Consider the following 14,227-nt stretch of genomic DNA (forward strand, 5'->3'; position numbering starts at 1 on the left):
TAGATAGGTTTCTAGAGTACACTGTTAAAAAAGCCGGACTATGAGGGGCGCCCGGGGGGCTCAGTGGGTTAAAGCCTCTGCCTTCTGCTCAGGTCATGATCCCAGGGTCCTGAGATGGAGCCCCGCATCCCCGCATTGCATTGAGCTCAGCAGGGGGCCTGCTTCCCTTCCTCTCTCTCTACCTGACTCTCTGCCTAAATAAATAACATCTTAAAAAAAAAAAGCAGGACTATGAAAATAAAAACGGTCATATCTACCTGATTATCTTATGTAGCACCAGTGACTGGGAAACTAGAGACCTACAGGACATCTTGTTTTGTAATTCCCAATGGTGAGGACTATTTTATTATTATTTTAAAAAGGCAGGGCGCCTGGGTGGCTCAGTGGGTTGGGCCGCTGCCTTCGGCTCGGGTCGTGATCTCAGGGTCCTGGGATCGAGTCCCACATTGGGCTCTCTGCTCAGCAGGAGCCTGCTTCCTCCTCTCTTTGCCTGCCTCTCTGCCTACTCGTGATCTCTCTTTGTCAGATGGATAAATAAAATCTTAAAAAAAAAAAAAAAAGTCATCCACACATCAGCCTCATTACAGAAAGATTTGACTAGACTTGATCACGTGTCTCTATAATCCTGGGCTCAAGGAATCTGCTTCTGAGAAAGGAATGCTGGCCTCTTACCTAGGCTCAGCTGCTGCTGAAGGCTAGTCCCTGGGAAATGTGGGGCCGTGGTGATTAGGGGCTGGCTCTAGAAGCACTCATGGAGGCAGTGAGCAGGACAGGAGTTTCCAGTTACAACTCCAACCGTATGAACTCACTGCGGTGCAATGGATGAGTAATCCTCGAACGGTCATTCCTCCCGCTGGTCCCCCCACTGGCAAGGAGAGAGCCCACATTTTATGACTTTGTTATCCTAATGAACATGGAATACTTAAAATCGGGACTCAGGAGATGTGGAAGATGTAAATTACATATTCACAGGTAGCCATCAATTTCAGAGTGGAAATATATTCAACTCTGACTTCACTTTTTTCCTACTTACTTCTATCTTCTTCTACTACCTTGATTTTTATTTTTAGAGTCAAAATTGTCAGCTTATGGGGCACCCAGGTGGCTCAGTGGGTTAAGCGTCTGTCTTCAACTCAGGTCACAATCCTGTGATCAGCCTTACAAATGCTTCTCCCTTCTGCCTCCATCCTTGCTCACTCTGTCTCTCAAATAAATAAAATCTTAAAAAACAAACAAACCCACCCACAAAAAACTGTCAGCTTGAAAAAGTCCTTACAAACTAATAACCAAAAAAGTCAAGTAAGACACACACTAGGTTTCCAGTTGTGTTTTAGGAGCTCAAGCACTCTGGAAGCAACCTCATGAGCTACGTGCTGGCCAGTGGAAGGGCCTTGGTGAGTCTCGTCTGTGAAAAGCAGGTTTCCATGTGGAAAGTTGGTTTACATGTGGCGATTTAAGGAGAGTTCTGCCCAGGGGTGGGTGAGGAGGAGAAGGTTAGAGAAAGGGAGGAGGCCGTGACCAGGAGTCACTTGTAGCTCCTGAAATTTCTAAATGTCAGTTGTGCCTGTCAGATAGTTGGTTCAGTTAGAGAGACGAATCAGGACCAACCCGAGGCCCATCTGAGTGCCCAGGCAAGGACAGAGGAGCCATGTCAGAGTCCCCATGTGGCTCAAGATGTGACGTTCCCTCAACTTTCTCAACTGAACAATCTCAAGCACGCCACAACTCAAGACGGGAGCTGGCCAAGACATTCGCCCAACTCAAAGCAAATGAGAACAAAGAGGAGTTGAGGAGCTACGGGTAGGCCACAGAACGAGACTGAGGCCCAGAGCAGAATTGGAAAAGTTCATGTTTATCATTAACAGAGGGCAGGGGCTATGGGAGATCAGTGTTCCTACCAAGGGCTTAGAAGTAGAAGATTGTAGTAACAGCTAAAAACTATGTATTTTCAATTATTACGATTTCTAAATTTTCCCTCATTTTTTTCTTGACTTTGGAAGAATCTTCTGATAATTCCTTATTTTGAGAAAATATTTATCAAGTTCACTGGTTACTTGAGTTTCACTTCGGTTTTATCCTAAGTAAAATGAAATCTCATACTTATTTAAAGGGTAACATAGAATATAACACCCATTTTATTTTGTATCCTTTTAATCCTTCTCATTCTCTTACTACAGAAAATCCACAGATTTCTAGAATGATGTTTGGCAAATATTAATGATGGTTATTTCTGAGTGATAGTATTCTGAATGATTTTTACTCCTTTTATTTTTCTGGCATCAATTTTTAAAGAAAACCTTTATTATTTTTACAAAACCAATAAAATCATGATTCTTTCAAGTAAACAAATGTAAAGCTGAGGTATATTCTGTTTTGTCTCCATATTCCAAAACAAATCATTAAGTCCTTAACTACAGAGGATAAGTAAAAAAAACCTTGGAAATACGGTAAAGAACCAATAAAGAGTCCAGTAACTTAAAAAATGCTGAGGTTAAACAGCTAAAATTTCAGGGAGTTAAAGCCCTCTCTTTTTGTTGGGCTATATTTTGCTGCCTTCCTAACAGCAGACTTATGCCAAATATTATTCAAATTAATTCTTCCCAACCTTAATATAAATGTTTCAAGCACTCATTCATGTTTTATGCATAAACCTCCCTTCTTTAAAATTAAGTCTTTGAATCTGAAATCTTAGAGAGTCCAGATTTAAAAAAAAAAACACGGTCAAAGCAATCCCAATAGCTTAATCAGTTTTCCATTTAGCACGCTCACTTCCTCTCTGTGAGGGTGTAGACTTTATATGAGAATCCCTCATGAAGAGACTGAAAGACTGGATGAACGCACCAGTTTTGGGAGCCTTTCACCAAAAGGCTCCAGTTAAAATCTGCCAGTTAAAATGGCAAAACCCAGAAAGCAGAAAATAAATTCTCTATCAGTTTGAGTTTATATTCAAGGCAGAATTTGCTAAAGAGATAAAAATGAGTGTTCTAGCTCTTCAAAGAATGTTTTTTAACAGTGAAAAAAATTTTTTGAAGAATCTACAATCTAGGTAACTTAGAGAGAGAGAGGAAAAAAAAAAAACCCCAGCTATTCCAATGATGGAATCTGTTTCTAAAAATGCTACACTATAATGCTGCCTCTCAGTGAAAAAAAAAAGCCTATGAGCTCTGGGACTCCCCAATGGTTATCAATTTAATTCATACATCTGATTGCCTTGTTAAATCCTTCTTCAAATATCAGCCTAAATATTACATTATCTAGCAGACTTTTCCCTGGGTTCCCAAAGTCTGGATTCATGATCTGCACATGGGGCCCCAGAATTCTGCATGCTTGTGTTTCTCCTAATACCACCCACAAAAACTACAATGGCCTGACTAACCCTGACTGACCTTGACTGACTACCCCAACCCCCACTTCATCTTCTAAGCCTAGAGGGCAGGGATCCTAATAGGCTTTTTCTGTAGAGCTGGTATCTTGCCCTGCTCTGGAGATGTAATGTACTCAATAAATGATTGCTCAATACTGCTGACAAATCCATCACAAGGTCAAGACTATTCTAAGGAAGAAATTTGGGGCACCTGGGTGGCTCAGTGGGTTAAGTCTCTGCCTTTGATTCAGGTCATGGTCTCAGGGTCCTGGGATTGAGCCCCACATTGGGCTCTCTGCTCAGCAGGGAGCCTGCTTCCCCCCCCCCCCCCCCGCTTGCTTCTCTGCCTGCTTGTGATTTCTCTCTCTGTCAAATAAATAAATAAAATCTTTAAAAAAAAGGGGGCACCTGGGTGGCTCAATGGGTTAAAGCCTCTGCTTTCAGCTCAGGTCCTGATCCTAGAGTCCTGGGATCAAGCCCCGCATCAGGTTCTCTGCTCAGTGGAAAGCCTGCTTCCTCCTATCTCTCTCTCTGCCTCCCCCTCTGCCTACTTGTGATCTCTGTCAAATAAATTAAAAAAATCTTTAAAAAAAGAAAAACTTAAAAAAAAAAGGAAGACATTTCTGAAAACAAGAGGACTTAAGCTGCTTAATGAGGGCAGATGTACAAATGATCAAGTTATTTCCTTTGAACCATTTTCAACATTGAACCATTTTTCCAGGGCCAAGGACTCAGGATATCTGGTCACCCTAGCCCAGCCTTTACCAAAAGTGGAGATGAAGAGAAAAAGCATAATTACAGGAGAAATAATACATGTTTAAAAAGAATCAGATACCTCTTCTGAAATAAAGATTAATTCTACCTCCAAAAGGGAAAAAAAAATGCTTTAAAGCCATACTGCATGACTGAGGACATTTTGCTATCATCTTGTATAATGGTAGAAAAAAGAACTTGGCAAATGACATCTGGAAGGACAAGCTTTTTTTTTTTTTTTTTTTTTTTTTTAAAGATTTTATTATTTATTTATTTGACAGAGAGAGATCACAAGTAGGCAGAGAGGCAGGCAGAGAGAGAGAGAGGAGGAGGAAGCAGGCTCCCTGCTGAGCAGAGAGCCCGATGTGGGACTCTATCCCAGGACCCTGAGATCATGACCTGAGCCGATGGCAGCGGCTTAACCCACTGAGCCACCCAGGCGCCCCTGGAAGGACAAGCTTTAATTTTTTTTTTTTTAAGTACATTTGGAACCTGTACTGCATGTTGACTACACATCTCAGATTTTCCAACACAGGCAAAATTCAGATACTATGTCTTAGTGTTCATATAAACCATTAAAATACCCTCTAAATACAAACATCTAAGCATACAAACTACATCTCATAAATAGTCTCTTATATGCCTAAGAAGATGTATGAAAATAATTATCCATTATCCTTTATTTTTAGGTTGAAAAACATGGTCACTATTATCCAGGGAGTCAGGATCGGTGTGGTGAGGGGATGGTAGGAAGCCTCATTCCGCGTGTGCTGGCATCACCCCTTCCATGCAGAAACCCTCACCAGATTTCAGCTATGTCTGTGCAGCCGACTAGGAGCCTGCATAAGTCAAAACTAGGATCAGGGCTTCTACAAGGCAACGTGTCCCTGTTGCGCGCGCAGAGGCCTCAGATAAATGAGAAAAACACCTGCTAGTCTTAGAAAATGAGAAAGACAGAAACTCAGAAACACTTCTCTCACGTTCTGAAAAGAGCATAAACACCAGGTGGCAAAGGCTTGTCAAAGGGCGCTGTTAGCTACCCTGCCTGACTCCACAGCTATCAAGGAGGGGGAGGCAGGGAGCACAAAGAGAGTCAAGGAGGCAGACCCATAGCTGGGTGAGGCCCGGTGCTTGGGCTCGGACTCAGACAGCCTACCACCAAGCACACTCTCCACCAAGAACTTAGTGTAGCCCACGCTCATTACTGTTGGCTCGTGTTATCATGAGCTTGGAAAGCACAGTGGAGAAGGTAACTTGCCAGTCTGACCAACGAGGCACAGTGAGCCGGTGTTGTTGGAAAGATATGAGCCAACAACAGGGTGATGGGAGACAAGAAAAATATTGTACAAGAGGAGGGGTAACATCTCTATTTTTATAACAATACTTGCCTGCAAAGGGGCCATTTTAAGTTGACTTTACTACCTGAAGTTTGCTTTTCTGCAACCCTTAGCATCAGCCAAATTAATCCATCTTCATGATTTCTAAGGGTTTATTAGCCAAAAAATGTTTCCTAAATACAGCAAACCTTTACATTTCTCTTCCATTTGGAAGGAAACGGGGACTAGAGGCACAAGTTCAATGATACCTTATGGGAGGAAGCAAAAAATCCAGAATGTGGGACATTCTGCAGGACAGATAACTGATTAGGTTTCTCTGAAGTCTAGAGTCATGAAAAGATCCTTAAATGCTAGAGTAAAAGATCCAGGCGAATGGACCACATGTGTTGTGTGGTTCTGGACTGGATCCTGATGTAGACAGTCTGGGGGACATTGGAGAAACCAGAAAGTGGGGTAGAAATGTAAAGATAGGATAAACTCTTATTGAAAGGGTAGCTAGTATTAATTAAATGTTACAAATAGCAAATCAGCATAGCTCATTTAATAGACGTGCACACATGCACACAAAAACATCTAGAAGGAGAAATAGTAAGAAATTAGCTACTTATTTTTGGAAGGTCAATATACAATGTTGTTGGTGGTGGTGATTTATGTTTTTTCTGAGATGCTCATGATTGATTTTTTAATAACAACAGATCATTTTTAATTTTAAAAAGACTGGATTCTGAAACAAGGTATAAGAACACAAGGTAAAAAGCCATGGGGTTAAATAGCAGGTAGGATCAGCGGAACAGGGTCTTCCTAATGCAGTTGACGCTCACTGCCATCTAGCTGTATGCTAAGTGTGAGAAGCACATATGCCTATGTGGGGTGGGGTCCAGGTATGAAGGGAAACATTCTAAAAAGAGTGTGATCACTTCTGTCTACTGGGCCACACTCTGTGCATATATGTCCCCGGGGGGATTCCCCACACGAGGCCCACAGACTCCTAGAAGATCCATACGTCCTGAGGTCAGCACCCAAAATCTGCAGTAGAATAGCAAGGCATCCATCTAACGAAGGTGAAAACCAGTACCCTAAAATGTTAGCTGTATAGCCTTTTATAGTGAGTTCTCAAAATGCTTTTTCAATTCCAAAAGATCTGAGAGCGGAAGGTGGCTAGGTAGTTGGACCCTCTACTCCAACAGACTCGTCTGTGTGAAGCCATCACTGTCCCCAGCTTCTCGTGGCACCAGGAGGGCAGAAGGTATAAGATCTCACATTCAGGGTAAGTTCCTCAGTGGCCCATGAGCCCAGACTTTGCCACCAGCTGGGACACACGTGAGATCACAGGGTCTCATGTCCCTGCCCCACGGCACACCGGGACGTTCTCCCTTCTCAACCTCAGTCCTAAGCATTCCTCAAAGACTCAGGGTGAATGACAGCCCCAGTTTGATGGGGATGCCTTAACTACCTGGACAGCAAGAGGCCAGAAGTCTGGGAAGGCACATGTTAGGAAGAAGCCAACTTGGAGGTGAGTGAGGGAAAGGACTCTGGCTTGTCCTTCAAAGTTTCAGCTTGGAGGACTATCTCTGAGCAGCACACTGGAACCTGTGAAGTGCCAGGCACTCAACAAATACACTCCTGCACTTAACACGTGCTCTCGGCCTCCTACTGAAGCTGGACTCCGCAGGCCTGGATTCACAGACGACACAGCGAGGGGCACGTCCGGGCTGCCTTCCGTGGCCAACAGCTGTCTTACCACAACACCGGGCAGACTCCCCCAAGTCTGACAGGCACAGCCCGGCCACACTCAGGAAAGTCATGTGGGGACTGACCCTCCCTCTGCTCACAAATCAGGCCCCCCGACCTACATCTTTCTTAGAGGCGAGCGTCTGCATCCTTCCACTGCGAGAAGCAGCCCCTGCCGGCAGGCCAGACCAGCAGTACACGTCCTGAGGAGAGGATCCTGCTTGCACAGAGCCTGGGTTTGGGAAGGCCGAAGCCAGGACAGGAAGGCCAGCACCAGAGAGAGCCTGCCACCACCTTTGTCAACTCCCCAGGGTCCTCACAAGTCACAGGGTTGTACCGAGGAGGCTATGCCTTTATGTCGACATTCCTTGAAGGTACGCATGTTTTAGAGGGCGCTATACACGTTGCCATGTGAATTTTCTCGACTGTGATGACTGGGAACTATCTTTCCCTTCCACTCAACTGCCCAGGCCCATGAGGTCCTGGGAACAGAAAATACCACAGCGGTCACATTTCCAGAATCCATTCTAAGTGGTGTAAGGTGGTATCTCAATGTGGTTTTAATTTGAATCTCCCTGATGGCTAGTGATGATGAACATTTTTTCATGTGTCTGATAGCCACTTGTATGTCTTCATTGGAGAAGTGTCTGTTCATATCTTCTGCCCATTTTTTGATATGATTATCTGTTTTGTGTGTGTTGAGTTTGAGAAGTTCTTTATAGATCCTGGATATCAACCTTTTGTCTGTACTGTCATTTGCAAATATCTTCTTCCATTCTGTGGGTTGCCTCTTTGTTTTGTTGACTGTTTCCTTTGCTGTGCAGAAGCTTTTGATTTTGATGAAGTCCCAAAAGTTCATTTTCGCTTTTGTTTCCTTTGCCTTTGGAAACATATTTGAAAGAAGTTGCTGTGGCTCATATCGAAGAGGTTACTGCCTATATTCTCCTCTAGAATTCTGATGGATTCTTGTCTCACATTGAGGTCTTTTATCCACTTTGAGTTTATCTTTGTGTACGGTGTAAGAGAATGCAGAATCTTCCGAGGGAGCGTGGTAAGAGCTAGAGACGCACCCTCAAAGGCCTGACAGGAATGACTGCCAAGCAGGAGGGGTTAAGGGGGTAATGTGCACAACAAAATAAATAACATGACATCAAAAAAAATGAAACAAAATGAGAGATTATCTCTGAGAAGTTGGAAAAGAGGCGAGACGTTATTATAAAATTAAAGAGCATTGGTTGAGTAAGAGAACCTAAAGTTTGCCCCAACTTCAATATTAAAAACACGGAGTAGAAGATTATGAGAAGGTGACAAAGGCTTTCAAAAAGCCAGCTATTAGGAATTCGGACAGCTCTCTGGGATCTTCTGACTGTTTTTTGAGTTCAAACATAACAGAGCTCCTTAGCCGGGTCACCTTGAGGCCCACCGGGATGGGGGACTGTCAACTTGGGACGGGTTTCGGGGACTCAGCTGGTCATGCAAGTCTAGGGTAGCTCCGGTGACCCTCTGGGGGCACTGGCTGTGGTGGCTGCCAGGCCCGATTCCTTAAATTCTCCCAGAAGTCCTCACTGGAAGACCTTTCCAGATTTTTGGAATGATTTATATTGCTTCCTTCCTTAGCATTTATATGGAGCCTGAGAGACCGGAGGGGAAGTGTCCCTGGTGACATTTCAGATATTCGAGCCGCACACATACCTCGTCTCCATGCATGTTGGCCACGTATTTGAACTCTGGAATCCCAATTCTGTGCTCCTTTGGGAAGCGCCCCACGACAAGAACCCACAGGTTTCTGCCTTTAGAGGGAAGAAAGAGATAGCAAAGTAAGTTCTGTTTGCAAATGACAGACGAACTCTGGGAGAATGAGCAGAGAACGCAAACTGCTGCTTCTCCCACCTGACCCGCATCTCAAGACGCCCAAAGTGTACGAGACTTAACCCCTCGCGCTCACAATGCTTAGTTCACTTCCAGCCCCAACCCCTCCGATTTAGCACAGATATTTCACTTATTATTTTAAAATGTGATTTTTAAAAATTGAAGACTGATTAGGCCACATGGGTCTGCTTTTTCCCAAACACGTGTATTCTTGGCTCTGAGTTCCTAGTGTTTTATAGGAATGACCTTGCTCATTCACCCATTATACATACTTAAGATATAGCTGATGGTTGACTGGGAGGGTGCCGTAATTCTCAGTTCAAAGAAAGTGAAGAAGCAACAGGGAATAAAACACGGAACTCAGAAGGGAGATGGTTTTTAAAGTAACAAATCCGGAGTCTGGTGTCAAACACCGGTATGACACGGCTCCTTGAGTGTCCTTGATCTGCACAAGTCCTGTCGAGAAAACCACAACCAGAATCCAACCTAAGGATGCTTCAAGGAATACTTCTAAGTCCTAATCCTGCCGTGAGGAGCGTGATTTGGGCAAGGAATGGCAGGGACCAAAGATCACCGAGGATTCACTCTGTGTAGACAGTACAGTCGGTACTCGGGTACACGTTATCTCAGTAATCCCTGGTCATGACCCACAGAGATGGATTTTCAACCAAACCTTACAAATGAGAAAACTGATCTTCCAACACTTGAGCAAGCTGCTTGTGATTACACAGCCAGTAAGAGGCTGTGATCTGAGCCCCAGAGGCAAGACGTGACCTATTTGACTTCAATTCGGGGGCTCCTTCCACTAAAGAAAACGGTCCATCTTTCAGGAGGCCTGGATTCCTAATCAGTAAAACGAAGAGGTCCCTTTCAGTTCTAACAGCGACTCTTTTAGTCATCAGCCTCTCTTAATACAAAGACTTGAAAATTAGAAATTGAGGAATATGTTCAAAATCTATCACACACATATACATTCAAATACCCGTGATATCGAGCCTTCTGTGGAATTCAAGAGCCTGGGGGTGGGTATATCACAGCAGCTGATGGGCTTATGGGGAGCAGGTCACCCTGGAATTTCAGATCCAGTCCCTTAAATCAGGGGTCCCACAGGCTGAGGAACTCTCAGTTGCCATGAGAAATCCAGGAAGAAACAGATACTCAGACTGCTTTTTTCACCATCCATTCTCCATTTATTGTAACAGTATTTTAGGTACATGTTTCATGAGAGGGTGATGCTTTAAATTTTGTAAATGCAGGAGGTCTCAGAAACACCCACAAAATGCCGTTTATCTGACCGGACTAGATAGAGCAGAGTCTTCATTCACTCATATGTTCACCCAGTTAGTATGACTCCTTCCAGCCACTGAGACGTGTGATCAGACGACACAGGTATAAGTTATACTCTCCACACCCAGGGAGCTTCTGATCTAGTGAGAACAGCAATGTGCAAACATATAATTGCACTAGACAGTGACATACACGGCCACAGAAGTGTATGTAAGGTACGGTTGTACATGCAGAATAAAAGAAATGGTTCATTCTTTCCAAGGACGGAGATCATGAAAAGCTTTACAGATGACTTCTGAACAGAGTTTGGAAGAATGATTCTAAGTCTGCCATGTGGACAAGTATAATCCATCCCGTGATTTCCCATCAGAACCATTTCATTATCCAGAACTTTCTGTCCCCTAGTAGGATTTTTCAGGTCATCTGGAATTTCAATTCTATGAAGTTAACATTCTCATGTGAGCCAAGTTTTGTTTTTGTTTTTTTGTTTTTAAGGCTGGGTGTGGAGCCTACTTTAAAAAACAACAACAGGGGCACCTGCGTGGCTCAGGGGGTTAAGCATCTGCCTTCCGCTCAGGTCATGATCCCAGGGTCCTGGGATTTAGCCCCACGTCAGGCTCACTGCTCAGCAGGAAGCCTATTTCTCCCTCTCCCACTCCTCCTGCTTGTGTTCCCTCTCTTGCTGTGTCTCTGTGAAATAAATAAATAAAATCTTAAAAGAAAAAGCACCGCCACCACCACCAAAAACTACGGGGCTTGAACACAACACTGATACCATTACCTGAGCTGAGATCAAGAGTTAGAAGCTTAACCAATGGAACCACCCCAGTGCCCCAAGGAAGAACTTTCTCTGAACAAGCTAAAAAACCTGGCTCTTTAGGTTTCCTTCTGCAGAATGTTTTTTTTGTAGCTATTAATGCTTTTAAGGTAAAAATAATCACAGATGTGTACAGAATATGATTTAGTCCCCTCACAGGCAAGAGGGGAAATTCAATATCATCTGAACATAATACTTAACAACTGTTGTAACTGTGTAACAACAGATTTGCAACAGCTGGCCTGTTACACAAGGCTAGGACCTAAGACAACAAAACCTGACATGGAGATCCAATCCTAATTGGCTTAAGGAAAGAGGGAGACCAATAAAACCTAAGTAAAGAAGCACTTTATGTGCAATTCAGTCTCAATTTTAACATGAATGGCCCCTAAAGGAACTGCAATGAGAAAATTTACCTTGAAATACCTCAATGGCATGAACTTTGAGAATGAAAACCAACCAATAATCCTAGAAGATATTCATGCAATACTTCTGGAATGACAAGCTTCTTGAAGGCTTTTAACCTCCCTTTCCAACAAACACTGGCCATCTCTGGCTTAGACCAAAGTAAATGCAGAAAGGACAAAATTTACTTTCCATAGTATGATTGCCAAGGTCAGGGTATTTAAACAAGATTTTTTTTTCCTATCAAGGTTGGAAAGGCTACCCTTATTCCCCACCCCCTTTTTAAAGATTTTTATGTATTTATTTGACAGAGAGAGAGAGAGAGAGACACCACAAGGCAGGCAGAGAGATGGGGGGAAGCAGGCTCCCTGCTGAGCAGAGAGCCCGATGTGGGGGTTGATCCCAGGATCCTGAGATCATGACCTGAGCCGAAGGCAGAGGCTTAACCCACTGAGCCACCCAGGCGCCCCATTCCCCCCTAATAGCAGGTGTGCTGAAGAGTTCTGAAATGCTTAGCCTCTTTCTCTTCACTACAAAGTAAATGAAACCTGGATTCCGAATATTTTAGTATCTATATTATGTTCAGGAACTTGGACTTTGACACAAATCCAAGGGACGTGACACAGGTGCCCAATTGGGTTTGCTCAGAAGATCAGGAAAAGCTTTACAAAATTTAGAAGGATTCACAAAAATCCAAACACAAGAAAGCAGGCAAAACATGTCAGGAAATACTTTAGGAGTTCAGGAAAAAGCTGATGGCAAAATGCAGAAAAGTAAGTAAAGCTTCAACCGGTAGGAATGGGAGGAGTGTTGTGCCCACATCAGAATCACCTGGATCCTTGGAAAAATGCCAACCCCTGAGCCCCAGCTGCTAAATCGAACTCTAGGGGTGAAGTTGAAAACTGCATTTAACAGGCGGCCTTGGTGATTCTGAGGCATATTAAACTTTGAAAGCTGGCTGAGGCTGAGGCGGTGAACATCCAGATAGATCTGGAAGGTCCTTGGTTTTTAAGTAAAATCGTCTCATTTTACATATAATCATTAGCACGTGTCTATATTAACAAATATACCTTTATATCTTTTTAAACGGATGCTTATTTTTTTACTATTTGAATATATTACCACTGGTTCAACCACCGCTCTTTTGTTAGATGTCCAAAACTAGTTTTATGTGAACTCCAGCGTACCCACCAAAATTACAGAATTTCAAAATCAGAAGACAAAATTATATTAATTACAGCCATGTAAAAACAGACTGTTCATTTAAAGAGTACCACGCAAGGAGACCACCCCACGGCACATAAAGCCTGAAATCAACAGATGGGTCTTCAGGGGTCCACAGTGATGCACTTGGAGTGAGAAGCGTTTGACTGATAGGGCAATGAAATCAAAACACTTTTTTCTCACTTCCCTATCTTTCCATTTTCTCAAATCTACGCCACCAAACCCTATCATTCACAAAGTACAGGTCCTCTGCACCAGACTCCAGCCTCCACACATATGTACGTGACCTGCACAACACCTCGTGGGACGGGCGCAACCCGCCACTCAGTGCTGTGGAAACCGATTTGAGTGGCAGTCCCAGAGTCCGCACCCAGGTCTGTCTGATTTGAGAATTTGTATTCTTTTGATGATGCCAGGTTGCCTTTATCTCCCTGGAAGTACTAGGTGGGCCAGAGCCACTGTCACCCTGGGGGAAATGTTCCCAGGCAGTCCTCTCAATGTTGTGTTGCCATGGTTCACACCAGGAACAGGATCCAGGTGCCAGCTGGCGAGGACCAGTGGAGCTAGGACAGGAGCCCCAACTCAAGGGCTAGTCTCCCTGTCAGGCTCTCCCTGCTGAGGGTTCCAGACTCTGCCTTGGTGGTCTGGTCACCAGAGCGCAGCTGCTTAATGATGAAACACGTTCCAGTTTTCCATGAGGCTTGTTTGTACTGTTTGATCCGCGAAGCTCTGGTATCCAGAGGGATGAATCAGCTGCTCATTTCCCAGACTCCACAGGGCTCTGCGTATCCCTACGATCACCCCCGGAGCTAAGGCAGAGCCTGAGAGAGCTTGCCCGAGCGTCCTCATATATAAGCGGGAATAACCGCTCCTTGGGCAAGGCTGTGGTAAGGCTGATGAGTTCCTTCCTCCTTCCCTGTGGATGAGTCAAAGATCTGACACCACACCTTTAATTTCACTTGTGCACGTTCCCATTACCACACACACACACACAGAGAACTCAGCATGCGGAGTTTAGCCCTACATTAAATAATGGGCAAGTCGAACACAGTACAGCACTTAAACACTCGGCCTCCAAGTTCACATGGCCTCTGGCTTTGAAGTGGAGGAAAAGAGGATCCTGACGGATGGCTCATTACAAAAACCACACCCACACACACACACAAGTAGCAAACAAACACGTACAAAAAGCATGAGCAAGTGTTTCCTGACTGGCCATGCCCACATAGTAGCATCATTCAGAGCTCACAGCATCCCTGTGTACTCACTTAACCCCGACAACTGCCTCTGGGAGGGAGGCACGAGGATGCCCCTTGCAGCCAGGTGGGCACAGTCTTAGGTAACCTCAGAAGGCCATTGTTCTCCAAGTGTGGTCTCTGGACCAGCAACATCAGCGTCACCTGTGAGCTCGTGAAATATGCACTTTCTCCGGCTCTACCC

At 44.2% G+C, this 14,227-nt stretch overlaps 1 protein-coding gene across 6 annotated transcripts in view; it reads right to left on the bottom strand.

Moving 5' to 3' along the window:
* Positions 1 to 14,227, bottom strand: part of CPM (carboxypeptidase M) — a 105,654-nt gene that overhangs the window by 22,161 nt on the left and 69,266 nt on the right. For all 6 annotated transcript variants that reach the window (XM_059186286.1, XM_059186285.1, XM_059186284.1 and 3 more), the window contains one exon: positions 8,878 to 8,975. In XM_059186286.1, the coding sequence (XP_059042269.1) occupies positions 8,878 to 8,975 (98 nt within the window). The remainder of the gene's footprint in view (positions 1 to 8,877; positions 8,976 to 14,227) is intronic.

The sequence above is a fragment of the Mustela lutreola genome, chromosome 8 (genome assembly GCF_030435805.1).
Source record: "Mustela lutreola isolate mMusLut2 chromosome 8, mMusLut2.pri, whole genome shotgun sequence".
In the NCBI taxonomy this organism is placed as follows: Eukaryota; Metazoa; Chordata; class Mammalia; order Carnivora; family Mustelidae; genus Mustela; species Mustela lutreola.